General features: G+C 35.0%; 1 protein-coding gene across 1 annotated transcript; it reads left to right on the forward strand.

Annotated features, from left to right (window-relative positions):
* The first annotated feature begins 11,244 nt into the window (after positions 1-11,244).
* Positions 11,245-13,783, forward strand: LOC117927756 (FT-interacting protein 3-like). Its single transcript, XM_034847416.1, has 2 exons — positions 11,245-11,333; positions 11,445-13,783. Exon 2 carries the CDS (start codon positions 11,453-11,455, stop codon positions 13,781-13,783), a length of 2,331 nt encoding a protein of 776 aa, XP_034703307.1. The 5' UTR covers positions 11,245-11,333; positions 11,445-11,452.
* Positions 13,784-14,810: the final 1,027 nt, after the last annotated feature.

Consider the following 14,810-nt stretch of genomic DNA (forward strand, 5'->3'; position numbering starts at 1 on the left):
ATTCTATCAATGAAAGCTTGATCTATTTGAGGATTTCTTGAAATTTCTTGGACAATTCAAAAGGCTTAAACAAAGGCTTATTGTCATTCTTAACAAAAGGCTTCTTAAGGTGATCCTGAGTTTCAATAATCTCCTCAACTCTATTGACTTGATTTCCAAGGGTTATGAGAAACATATTAGTATAATTGATTTGTTCCATAATCCTTCTAACATCGGATGCACTAGCAGTTCCTTTATCCTCTGGCTTAGTCTTAAAAGGTGAAGCTGTGACTATGGTTCCATTAATATTCTTTTCTATCTTAGCTTCAGGAGGATGAATGGACTCTATAACAATGTTGTCACTGGTTTTCCATATCTTAGCTTTTGTAGAGGTGATATTAATAAGCTTACAAGGATAATCTGGATATTCCTCTTGTTTGAAGAGTTCAAACCAAATCCAAAACTTAATATTCTTCTTTTCTTGTCTTAAGTAGGCATAGAATTCTTCTGGTAAATGGTTCTAATGACCTTAGGGACGGTGCTAAAGAACCAATCATTTCTTTGCTTATTGACTTCAGAATAGAAGTATTTTTTAAGAGATCCTTGTTGATCTCAAAGTCCTCATCACTTAGGCTTACTGTGTTAATCATCTGGGAATAGGTAGGAGACATAACAGGGGACTCATCCTGTTGGGATTCCTGAGTAGACTCATTTTCCTCAGAGTAAAATGGTCTAGCCACGTTGGTGTAACTTCTGACACCTGATAGCTTAATATTCTTAGGATTTCCTGAGCTGGAACCTTCTTCTTCCCTAGTGGTTCTAACTGGGATGGAAGAGCTTGTCCTGGGTGTCTATGGTATCAGAGCCACGGGGAAGGGAAGTTGGGCCTTGTTTTGGGTGTTCTTGGACTATCCTAGGATAGGTAGCAGTGTGCCTAGGAGCGCGAGCCCTGCCGGTTGAGCCGTTGTTAGCCGGGGATAGGCGTTTGTTAGGCTGTAAGAGGGTTGGGGTGACGTCTCATCAGGTCTGTCAATCTGCTATTAGGCTCTAGTTCAAAACCCTAAAATGAGTTCAATTTTCCGAACCATGTCTAGGAGATCCAGTGATTCTCATGATACTGTTGTAAACAGTGAAGAGATCAATTATCCTAAGATTCAAAATGATTTAGATGATTGGAAGTTACCCAAGGTGTCTAATCAAGAAATTTATAAGAAATGAACCTTTAAGTTCTTCACAGATTATACCATCAAGACCTCTGAGATGTCAGTCAGTTTAGAACAAGACGACCAAGTCTTAAGACTTCTAGATAACAGATCCATTGAAAAGCATAAGAAAGATGGCTATAATTTCATACAATTTGGTATGATTCAAGTAGCAGCTAAGCCTTTGACAAGATTAGGTTTAAACACCTCTATTGTCATGTGTTTAAGGGATAATAGGCATCTCGAATATCGAGATTCTATTATAGGCGCAGTCCAAGCTGGACTGAATGATGGCCCAGTTTATTTCCAGTGTTATCCTAACTTCACAGTTAGATTAAGAGATGCAGACATCTTAGATTCAGTTGTCCTGCATATTAAGACTCATGGTTTTAAGATCAAACCAGGAAACAGTCCTGTTTCCATCATAACCAGGTTTGCCTATAAGAGCATGAACACAAGCGTTGGATCTGGAGCTCTTTGCACCAGTCCTAAAGGTGAGACCACTTATTTTCACTCTGATATGCTAGATAAGTCAGATTTCATCATCCCCAAGAAGATCTTGTGGAAAGATGTTGAATTTCCTGAAAATTGGCATTTTGCTAATGCTGTTCCAGCCATAGCACAGCGTTCTGAAAGTATTGAACAAATTGTTCAATATCCTGATGGAGGAGGAGAACTGGTTTTCTCCAACTCTTTCAGACATTCCAGCAGCCCTAGAGTTTCTGTGTATGAACCCTCTAGAGCTTCAAGCTCTTCCATCCCTGTTAGAACCACTAGGGAAGAAGAAGGATCCAGCTCAGGAAACCCTAAGAATATTAAGCTAACAGGTGTCAGAAATCACACCAACGTGGCTAGACCATTTTACTCTGAGGAAAATGAGGAATCCCAACAGGATGAGTCCCCTGTTATGTCTCCTACCTATTCCCAGATGATTAACACCATAAGCCTAAGTGATGAAGACTTTGAGATCAACAAGGATCTCTTAAGAAAAGACTTCTATTCTGAAGTCAATAAGCAAAGAAATGATTGGTTCTTTAGCACCGTCCCTAAGGTCATTAGAACCATTTACCAAGAAGAATTCTATGCCTACTTAAGACAAGAAAAGAAAAATATTAAGTTTTGGATTTGGTTTGAACTCTTCAAACAAGAGGAATATCCAGATTATCCTAGTAAGCGTGTTAATAACACTAAGAGCACTGAGTCCTTTGAGTTTTCTAAGGAATTCCAAGAAAATCCCCAAATCAACCAAGCCTTTGTTGATAGGATTAATCAGAAGATTAAGGATAATCTTATTGCCCCTTTGACTATCCAGCCTCATGAGAGAATCAATATGGTTAAAGGTGATATTAGTTTAGAAGAAGAAGCTGATGAACTAATTAAGATGTTTGAGGAACCCCATAATCAAATTATTAACAATTTGGAAACCTTTAAGACTAGGAATTACTATTCTAGACCTACTTTCCCTGACATGCAGTTTGAGGAAAGAAATCAGTATACTCAAGCCTCATACACCAGTGGTACTATCTATGAATGGAACATAGACGGTATGACCGAGTATAACATACTCACTAAGCTTCAAGAAATGACCATGGTTAGTACAGCCTATAAGTTAAACAATAGACTGCCAGATCATGCTGTAGCTCAGACCATTGTTGCTGGGTTTACAGGTCAGCTTAAGGGTTGGTGGGATAATTATCTCACTTTCGATGATAAAAATAGTATCCTTAAAGCCTATAGGATTAATGAGAATAGTGAAGTTGTTAAGGATGAAGATGGCCAAGATATAGAGGATGCAGTGGCTACTCTAATCTACTCTATATCTAAGCATTTCATTGGAGATCCTGCAAAAATTAAGGATAAAACTGCAGATCTCTTAACCAACCTTAAGTGTCCTAAGCTTCATGATTTTAGGTGGTATAAGGAAGTCTTCCTAACCAAAGTCATGCTAAGGTCAGACTGTAACCAGTCTTTTTGGAAAGAAAATTCGTCTCAGGATTACCCAAGCTTTTCTCTGAGAGAATTAGGATCAAGATAAGGGAACAGTATAATGGTCAAATCCCTTATGATAAGCTAACCTATGGTGAGATTATAAGCATTGTCACAGCTGAAGGGATTAAGTTGTGCAATGACTTCAAGCTTAAGCAACAAATGAAGAATGAACAAAAATCTACAAGAATGAATTTGGTTCATTCTGTAGCCAGTTTGGTTTCAGCCAAAAGGAAACTATGCCTCCCTCTAAGCAAAAGCCAAGCAGGAAGCCTAGCAAAGATAAGTTTTACCACAGTAAGAGAGGTACCTATGACAACTATAGGATGAATGATACTAAGCAGTCAAGACACGTCCAAAGAAGAGTCAACAAGGATACCCAGAAAAAGGTAGAAACTCCTTTAGACGTCAAGCCAATTATCTGTTTTAAATGTGGCAAAATTGGCCATTACAAAAAAGATTGTAGAGTTAAGCAAAAGATTAACAACTTAAGTGTCTCAGATGACCTAAAAAATATGCTTTGTAAGGTAATGTTAAGCTCCACAGATTCTGAGTCAAGGACTGATTCAGACAATGAAGATGACATTAATCAACTAGACAGTAGTGGTGAAGCTTTTAGCCAACCTTCTAGTGACCAAGCCGTATGTATTAAAGGTAATTGTAATTGTCGTCCTAAAACTATAAATGTCATAAGCCAAGATCAGGAATTCATCCTAGATACTTTAAGAAAGGTTGAAGATGAAAAGACTAAGCAAAATCTCTATGAAGTCTTTAAGAAATCTGTTGTTAAGATAGAAGCCAAGAAGACTGTTAATCCTTATAACCTTTATGATATCTTAAACAGGTTTGACTAACAGTCTCCCAAGGAAGTCAGCATTAAGGAACTTCATGAAGAAGTTAAGCAGCATAAAAAGGAGATTAAGGAGTTAAGACAATTCATAAGTCTAGGTCTCTCTGATCTGCAAGATCAAATCAATAGAATTGTCAACCAAGGAAACATCATGGATATTCCAGAATCTTCTCAAGTTAATGATAATGAGACAAATAATTTTTTGAATACTGTGAGTAGGGTTATCTTCCAAATGTGGGAAATCTCCCTTACTATAGTAATCAAGGATAAATTTGTCCTTAATATTATTGCTTTGATTGATTCAGGAGCGTCTGATAATTGCCTTCAAGAAGGTCTTGTACCTATTCCTTTATGCGAAGAGACTAGTCAGTCTTTATTTGGAGCCAATGGCAAAAGACTTGCCGTTAAGTATAAATTAACAGATGTTGATATTCGTAACCAGGACATCTGTATTAAGCAAAGCTTTGTCCTTGTTAAGGATCTTAAGGAAAAAGCCCTCCTAGGAATACCCTTTTTAAGCTCTATTTATCCCTTGTGGGTAGATAACCAAGGTATAAGAACAAAGCTTTTTGATAAGGAAATTCTTTTTGAATTTGCTAATCCTGTCACTCTTTGTGATCAAGCTATTAATCTGGTTAGAATTGATGATCCACCTAAGATATTAGGTACTCAGTTCATTCATAACCTCATTATAAATGATATTTTAAGCATTCCTTTATGCATTTCAAAATTTCAAACTGATATTTTGAATCAAGGAAATTTAAAAGTTGTTTTCACATCTGAGAAAACTATTAAGTATATAACCTTTAAGTATGATTTAACTGATTGGATTATTTTAAACCCTAATTTTCAAATTAAGTTTATCAAAGGAGAAAGTTTCATTCCTAATCACTCAACTCGTGGAATTTGCAGGGTTCATGAGACCATGGCCCCCTAAAAAGAATACCCAAGCTCCTAACCAGAAAACCCAATCCAGTCAAGCTCCTTCTCCCCATAAAATGCTATGGAGCCAACAAGTTGAAGAAGAAGAAGCAAGGCTTCATTCTTCTAACCCTGTGTCAAACAAGATGATGACCTTGTACTATGATCATTCTGATCCAGTTAAACCAGTCAAGGCCACCCAGTACCCAGCTATTTCAGGGTCTCAGACCTTCAAGCAAGTCATTAAGGCTAATCCCTCTCAAAAGGAATTAGCACCAAGCTCCTCTTTTTCAAACAAGCAAATTGTGGTGGCTGCCAACCCCACACCTCTTTCAACAAAATCAAGATATTGGCAAAATGATTTAAATCAAGCTCTTTTGGTTATAGAAAGAGAATTTTTCTCTGAAAACCCCAGAGAGATTGCTGCAAAAGCTTTTAAAGAAAATTTTCATTATCCCTCTGGTGATATTTTAAAAACAAGAGAGTTTTATGAAGCAGTCCTTACAGAAACTGGTTCTGTTAAGATTAAGCATCATGCTGACAAATTCAGCAATATAGGTTTGGCATTCTCCACCTGCCATATCTATAAGATTCTTACTGTCAAGCAATGGGGTGGAAATCCTAATCTTTCAAGGGAATTTTCGGAACCATCTAAGCCAAGGTTTTTTAATTATTGGGATTATCAGAAAGCATGGTTTTATGCTTTTCTGATCCAGAATAGGGACTTCCATCATTCATGGATGTTCTATTTTCCATCTAAGAATCAGCTTTCCTCTTTCCCATTTTGGTTCTACAGTTGGTGGACTTATTATGGTCCAACTATTAAGATTCTTCCTAAGCCCATCCTGGATGGCTTTGAGCTATTCAGAAGTTCTTTTGATGTCCCTAGAGAACTTTCAGCTTTTCCCCCTTCACTATTCTTTTTCAGCATTTTTGGCCTTGCTTGGATAGTCCAGTGGGACTATATTATCATTTCAGACGAATCAGCAGCCTTTCCGAGTCTGGGAAGGACTTTTAAAACTAAATGGTGGGATGCTTTGAAAAATGATGCATCTATTGATACAGTCAAGCAGTATTTCCTCAAAAACCCCACTCAAGTCTCAGCCAGTGATGATATGTCTCAGTTTCTCCTCAAAAAGCAACAGTTACAAGCTATGCTCGCAGCAGCTAAGACCCCTCAAGATTTCCAGAAAATCCTTGAAGAAGGAAGCTCAAGCTTTTCCCAAGAAAATTCTAATGCAGAATCTGATGATTCAACAAGCTACCTTCCAGACAATGGTGATGACTGTGAAGGAATCCTTCCTCCAATTAGAGGATTTAAGCCTTAAGAATATTTCAAGCTTTGCAGTTTCTGCACCAAAAGCAGCAAGCATGTGTTCACTCAGTTTAAAGATGCCTGACAGCCGTCATTTCAGCCGAAAGCAAGTTTCCGGGTCAAAAGTCAAATGTGCTACTGTTCATTCTTACTGTTCTCGGGTCACTATTCAAGCACTATTCAAGGTCGGTTCACTATTCAAGCACTATTCAAGGGCAGTCTACTATTCATGGTTACTGTTCAAGATTCCCTTTTTGCCTATTTAAGGAGGCTTGGGCCTCATTTGTAAAAAGAGGTAAATTTTCGCCTAGTTTCTCTCTCTAAGCTTATGCTCTGCCTTCTCTCTTCTTTCTCTCTCATCATGTAATCCCTTTAAGCCTTCAAGCTTTCAAGCTTTCTTCAAGCTTTCCTACCTTGTCCATTGTAAGATATTCTCCTTATGTATAATATAAGTATGTTTTGATTACCTCCTATATGGATGGTTTTTAATTATGCTTTGATTTAATTTTATGTTTTTTATTTTCTTTTTATTTTGTACCGCCTACATGGTCGGTTTTATGCTTTTTATTTGATACCGCCTACATGGTCGGTTTTAAGCTTATTATGAACTAACAAGTTTTTTGGTTCCTTCTCTTTAAATTTCTTTGTTGGATATCTTTTGTTATTTCTAACCCTCTACTTTGTTTTGAATCATCTGCATAATTCATTTGTTCATCTGCATATGACCTTGTCCTGGGTGTCTATGGTATCAGAGCCACGGGGAAGGGAAGTTGGGCCTTGTTTTGGGTGTTCTTGGACTATCCTAGGATAGGTAGCAGTGTGCCTAGGAGCGCGAGCCCTACCGGTTGAGCCGTTGTTAGCCGGGGATAGGCGTTTGTTAGGCTGTAAGAGGGTTGGGCCTTGATCCGTTGTAAGATATTCTCCTTATGTAATATAAGTATGTTTTTGATTACCTCCTATATGGATGGTTTTTTATTTAAGCTTTGATTTTAATTTTATTTGATACCGCCTACATGGTCGGTTTTATGCTTTCTATTTTATACCGCCTACATGGTCAGTTTTAAGCTTATTATGAACTAACAAGTTTTTTGGTTCCTTCTCTTTAAATTTCTTTGTTGGATATCTTCTGTATTTTCTAACCCTCTTCTTTGTTTTGAATCCATGGCATATTTCATCTCCTTATTGCATATGACCTTGTCCTGGTTATATATGTGTGATATTACCTTATTGATGATATTTTTTTATACTCATAAAAAATATACTTCGAAGCTACATATGAACTTGTTGTACCTTTAATTAATAATGTTATAAAAATATGATTTAAAACCGATTATAATGGTATGAAATAAATAATTTATTATAACAACATTCTTTCAATTTTGGTTCAAAATTTCCAATTATTGACTTTTTGGTTTTGGTCCAAAATTTTAAAAAATTTATTGTTACACAAAATCAAAATAAAATATAATATAATAAATTGACTTAAATTAGTTGTTTTTTATTAATCCAATCAAACCAAACTCAAAAGACATTTCAATTTATTTTTTATTTTTTAAATACGATTTTTCAGAATTTTAAAAGAAAATGTTTTCACCCATGACTCCCCAATAAATATTAAATCTTTAATATTTATGGAGCTAACTTTACTTAAATTTTAACATAGGTACATTTAAAAAAAAATTGAAAACATGAGAATAACATTAATATTTAAATTTGGTAAAGAAAATTATATCCATGTCAAAAAATTTGTAAAAAAATAACTCATTTTTATTAAAATATAAATACTCTATGGGAAAATTATCATTTTAAAAAACCAAACAAGAAAAATAAATTATTTTTAATGGATAGAATTTGTAAATAACCAAAATGTTTTTAGTTTTTCAAAAGAAAAATAATTTCAATTAATTTTAAATAAGGTAATAATGGGGTGAGTTTTTTCAGGTACCTATCATGCCCAACTCCTAATAGAACGAATTTGAAATTTCTGTAAAAACCTAAGAAAGGTTCCAATTGGGCTCAAGTATTGTTTTATCTCACCCCATGTTGATTATATATAAATTTTAATTTCAAAATTAATTAATTTCTTATTATATATATATATATATAATTAAATATTTTTTAGAATAACTTATAAAAAATTATAAGGTTATAATTATTTATAAAATATATTTATTTTAATATAATTAAAATTTAAAAATTAAACAGAACGGTTATAAGAATTTCTCATCCCTTCCCATTTAATTTTTATAATTGAATCAAAGTAAGAAATATTTTGAATAAATGGGCCGGGTCGGAGCGGGCCAATCCATTCCGAATTGTCCTATTGTGGTCCCTATCTTTAAAGTAATAATACTTAATAATTAATTTTTTTAAAATATGTCATGCTATTATATTTTTTAAAAAATATTTTAAATATTTATATATTTTTTCGAATAAAAAACGGATTATGAGGTGTACAGACGTGGGTCCCAACAAATCAAATCATGATAGATATTGTGGTCCCATCGGAGTGTTGTACCTCGACGTACAATACGTCAATACCTCACTTCACCTGTTTTGCGATATATTGCCTACTTATCACGTTCTATCGGTCAAAATATGGAAGCCGAAAAATCACTAGTTGTTTATATTAATTTTATACAAATTAATTTAATTTTATCATAATTATACGATGTTCCCAATTTTAAAATAGAGAAATTTTAAAAAATTAAATTCATAATCACGAAAAATAAATCACTATACAAATAATATGATGCATAAATATCTTTAATTTTATTAAAAATAACAAGATTATCTATTTTAATATTTTACAAATAAAATATTAATTAAGAATCTTATTGTGGTTTTTTATAATTAAATAATTTAATTTGATACAATTTAAAAATATAATTTATTTACTTTAGAATAATCATATATCATATTTCACAAATAATTGAATTAATGATAATATTATAATTATATATGCACATATATTTTATTTTCTAAAAGAATTGAAATATTTCACTATCTATTTTAGCAATTAATATAATATAATTTTTTTAAAAAAATTAGAAATTAAAGTTTTTAATACTATGTTCTTAAAGCAAAGACACACAATAATTATTTTTTATATGTCAAATAAAAAAAATAGAATAATTGAATTATTTATGGAGATGCACTCCAATTTATACTTTTAATTTTATAATTCTTATATATAACAAATTAATCAAATTACAAAAAAAAAAAAATTAATAGTTATTGTCGTTATACTTAAATACCCTTTATTTTATAATCTATGATAAATTTTAATACAAAATTTGAGTCATTATTTTTATTTAATAAAAAAATGATAATTTTTATTTAAATTTATAAATAAAAAATTAGACAATATAAGTATTTTTTTATATTTAATTTTATAAAAAAAAAATGTTATTTTAACTTATATATTGTTCACGATCTCCTATGCCCACCAAATGAATGTTGTAGAAAAAATGAATTTCAACCTTTTGTTTTTCTTCTTTTATAATTAACATAAATCATGGTTTAATAAATACTAACATGAGATTTTTTTTACCACTAAATTCTTATCTATCAAATTAATCAAATAGTAATAAATACGAAAATCTATTTGATTTGATGCTTGAATGCTTCCGATTTTGAAAATAGGGAAGAAAAGTTCAAAAAAAAAGTGGTGGTAGCATCTTTAGCAAACATCATTATATCCATTATTTTCTTTCTATTATATGAATGATACTATAATAAAATGAACATTAATTGGATAGAAATATAAATGTTTGCATCTTCTAAATGAAAGAAAATTTTTTTGAGAGGTCATCTTTATACTGTAACACAAAATATCATTAATCAAAAAATTGAATTAAGGTATCTCTCACACACATATACGATATATTAATTGTTATATTCATATTCATATTCGTTCAATATAACCGTTATATTTTTTTTTTATTCAATATAGCCGTTATACTTAATGATTTAAACTATCAACATATATAGTTTTATCGGGTTGATTATATCATAATTTAATTATCATATTTTTATTTGTCAAATTAATCAACATCAAAGCAAAGATGAGTACATATTTTTTGTTTAATGATGAGTGATTTTGTTAAAAAAAATTAAAAGAAAAATATTGCCATTTAATATAAAATTTTGAAAATTTAATGTATAGAAATTTGAATCCAATTGACAAAATATCGTGATACGATAAATTGGATAGGAGAAGTTGAAGCAATAGTGTCTATATAAGGCATGGAAGTTATATTCGTAATCCACCTCTTCTGAATTTTCTCATTCAAACTTTCCAATTTCTTCGCCTTTCCCTCTTCGTCTTCTTCACTGTTTTCCTCTATTTTTTTAACCCGTTTCTCCATTGATGCACCTCTCGCCAACTCCTTCATTCCACTCTATATGTGGGGGTTGCACTGCAACAGCACCATTGTCTACGTGGTACGCCACCTTCGTTTTCTCACTGATTCTGCAACTCTGCTTTGTTTTCATGGTTACAGACTTTTTTTTTTTTTTTTTCATGATTGAATGGGATTTTGGGGTGTTTCTTCGTGATTGGGCTGTTGGGTTTTTCGTAGAATTTTCAATGCTTGAGTGTCCGGGTGCTTGTGTTTCTTCGGATTTCTGTTTGGTTCCTGAGAAAATAGAGGAACAGGAAAAGAAAGCCATGTCTGGGTGTTGTGGGTCTGCTGGTTTTGTATCAGAAACACGTGTGATTTACATCCCAGAAAGCGGAACCTTGAATTCTTCTCTTTGCATGCACTTTCTCGACTGCCAAACAGAGCCTTTTATCCCATTCTCTCAATTTCTGATTATTTCTAACACTGGTTTTTTCCTTCTGATTCTTTCAGAGGCCTCAAGAACTCGATTTGATCCAAAGGTTTGCGCTCAACAGCTCCGTACCAGTGAGCAAAGTTTCCCTCTCGAACTTGTCCGAGGTCTGAACTCGACTCAGATAACATTGGATTGTCTTTTCCCCACTCTGGGATCTCCGAAAAACCTTTGGGTTTCCCTTTTTTCCGTTGGCGATTCTTCAGCAAAACTCAAATTCATACTCTAACGGCTCTATAATTAGGTATCGCCCATCTCTTCCTGGCCTTTCGGGGTTTTTGAAATTGAGTTCAAATCTTAGAAACTCCGTAAATTTTCTCTGGCTTTGATTCTGATTTCTGCTCAGTACTTGCAGTTCTAACCATGCCCAGGCCGGCCCCAAACCAGAGCTCAGCCAGAGAAGACGATTACTGCCTGAAGGAAACCTCCCCGAATCTTGGGGGTGGAAGGCTTTCCAGAGGAGATAAACTCACAACCGCGTTTGATCTTGTTGAGCAAATGCATTATCTATACGTTAGGGTTGTGAAGGCGAAGGAGCTTCCAGGGAAGGATGTCTCTGAGTCCTGTGACCCCTATGTGGAGGTCAAGGTTGGGAATTTCAAAGGGTTTACAAAGCACATTGAGAAGAAATCAAACCCTGTATGGAGCCAGGTGTTTGCCTTTTCAAAGGACAGGTTACAGTCCTCTTTCATTGAAGTTTCAGTGAAGGACAAGAACGGTGGGAAGGATGATTTCATGGGGGTTGTTCTGTTTGATCTCCACGATGTCCCGAGGCGGGTTCCTCCAGATAGTCCATTGGCGCCACAATGGTATCGGTTGGAGGATCGGAAAGGGAGTAAGGTGAAGGGGGAATTGATGTTGGCTGTTTGGATGGGGACTCAGGCAGACGAGTCCTTCACTGAGGCTTGGCAGTCTGATGCTGCAGGGATTAGTGTTGAGGCCCTTGCCAGTATTCGATCGAAGGTCTATGTATCTCCTAAACTTTGGTACTTGAGGGTTAATGTGATTCAAGCTCAGGACTTGGTGCCTAGTGATAGAACAAGGAATGAAGTTTATGTGAAGGCTGCGCTTGGGACCATCGTTTTGAGGACTAGATTTCCCCAGACTAGAACTATAAATCCATTCTGGAATGAGGATTTGATGTTTGTGGCATCAGAGCCATTTGAGGAGCCCTTGGTTTTGAGCGTGGAGAATCGGGTGGCAGCCAACAAGGAAGATACCCTGGGGAAGTGTATGATCTCCTTGCAGGATGTGGAGAGGAGGCTGGAGAACAGATCAGTGAGTGCTAAGTGGTTTAATCTTGAGAAAATGTCTGGTGAGCAGAAGGAGGTGAAGTTTTCCAGCAGGATTCATCTGAGAATCTGCTTGGATGGTGGATATCATGTGCTTGATGAAGCAACCCACTTCAGCACTGATTTTAGGCCAACAATGAAGCACCTTTGGAAGCCTAGTACTGGTGTTTTAGAACTGGGGATAATCAATGCCCATGATTTGTTGCTTAAGGAGAAGAAGGGTGGACGTAGAAATACTGATGCTTATTGTGTAGCCAAGTATGGTCAGAAATGGATTCGAACGAGGACTATCATAGACAGCTCTTCCCCAAGATGGAATGAGCAGTATACTTGGGAGGTTTTCGACCCCTGCACTGTCATCACAGTTGGAGTTTTCGATAATTCTCACTTACAGGGTGGAGATAAGGCTGCAGGCTCAAAGGATACAATAATAGGGAAGGTGAGAATTCGGCTTTCTACATTGGAAACTGGCCGAGTTTACACACATTCATATCCTCTTCTGGTTTTGGACTCCTCAGGGCTGAAGAAAATGGGGGAAATTCAGTTGTCTGTGAAGTTTTCATGCTCGTCTTTGCTCAATCTGCTGAATGTTTATGCTCAGCCTTTGCTACCCAAAATGCACTATGTCCAACCCCTGTCCATGTATCAGGTTGATAGCTTAAGGCACCAGGCTACCAAGATTGTTTCAGCAAGGCTGGGCCGAGCTGAGCCCCCTCTTAGAAAAGAGGTTGTGGAATATATGCTGGATGTGGGATCAAACATGTTCAGTATGAGAAGAAGCAAGGCTAACTATTACAGGATTATTGAGGTTATATCTGATTTGAAGATGGCCCTGAAATGGTTTGATGAGATTTGCCTTTGGAAGAACCCTTTTACAACAGTTCTGATCCACATTCTGTTCTTGTTGCTGGCTCTTTTCCCTGAACTCATTCTACCATTAGTGTTCTTCTACCTTCTTGTCATTGGGGTATGGCGCTATAGAAGGAGGCCGAGACACCCTCCTCACATGGAGGTCAAGCTTTCCCTTCCTGATACTGTCTTCCCTGATGAACTGGAAGAGGAGTTTGACTCATTTCCAACTTCACTACAAGCTGAAATATTAAAAATACGATATGATCGAGTCAGGAGTGTGGCATCAAGGATACAGACATTGATGGGGGACTTGGCAACTCAAGGGGAGAGGCTGCAGGCTCTACTGAGCTGGAGAGACCCCAGAGCCACAGCTCTGTGTATGATCTTCTGCCTCACTGCTGGTACATTGTTTCTGTTCATTCCTTTTCGGGTTTTTGCTGTGCTGGTAGTTTTATATGTGCTAAGGCATCCAAGGCTCCGCCATAGGATGCCTTCTGTGCCTCTAAGCTTCTTCAAGAGGCTGCCTGCAAGAACAGACAGCATGTTCTGAGGCCTCCATTGATGATCATTGGGAGCTTCTCGAGACACAGACACAATGTTCATTTCAAATTTTAATCAGAAAAAGATCAATGTTTGAACCAGAGACTGGTATTATACCAGATGCATGTTGTTTCCATCACAGATAATGAAATGAACTCCGATGAATTTTCAGTTTTTTCAGCAGTGGGTGTTCTTGTATTCATTTGAGGTTGGAAGTTTTGTGTGTGTAGTTTGGTTGTTGTGTGGTGCGGTTTGTTTTGCTTGTTGGGTGTTGTGGGAATTGAATCCATGGAAAATTTGAGGGAAAGTACAATAAAAAGAAAATAGAGATAATTAAAAAAAAAAAAGTAAACAAAAAATGATGAGAAAATTGATTAAGGTTACGTTTGATTTCCATAAAATTGAAAATTCGAGGGAATAAGAAAAAAGAGAAAAATGCAATAAATGAAAAAGTAAAGAAAATTAAAAATAGATTTAAAAAATCAATAAATTTATTTTTATACAAGTTTCAAACTTATTTCACAATTTTTTTCATCTTCTATATAAATATTAAATAATTCTAAAATGTATAAGTTTCTAATTGATTTTCTCTTTTCTTGTCTCCGCTCAAATTAAATACAAACAAATCATTTTGCTTAACACTTTTTTGGAACCAAGCAAATTAATAGTTGTCATTCTTGGATGGTAAAGAAAGACACCTTCAAGATAAATTGTCTGTCAGATGGTCTTGTGTGCCTATGAGAGAAAAACCAAAGAAAGAGTTTGGCTTAAAAGTTAGTATGGATGACAATAGAGTTTTTTTGTATAACCGTTTCTAATGAGATAAATATAAATGAGGTTGGAACGGGTTTGTGATAAATATAAATGAGATTGAGGTCAATTTGAGAAATTTTTTCAAAACATGGGACAAGTTTAGGTTTGACTTTATCTCGTCCGATCCCACCCCATCGAACTTGATTATATATAATATTAAATAAAAATATTTTAATTGATATTTTTCATTTTCAAATTTTTTAACATTTAAAAAAATTATAAAT

The sequence above is a fragment of the Vitis riparia genome, chromosome 13, assembly GCF_004353265.1.
Source record: "Vitis riparia cultivar Riparia Gloire de Montpellier isolate 1030 chromosome 13, EGFV_Vit.rip_1.0, whole genome shotgun sequence".
Lineage (NCBI taxonomy): Eukaryota > Viridiplantae > Streptophyta > Magnoliopsida > Vitales > Vitaceae > Vitis > Vitis riparia.

Bases quoted from the DNA above. Each gene is read 5' to 3' on its own strand.
- LOC117927756 (XM_034847416.1), top strand. From the start codon at position 11,453: ATGCCCAGGCCGGCCCCAAACCAGAGCTCAGCCAGAGAAGACGATTAC.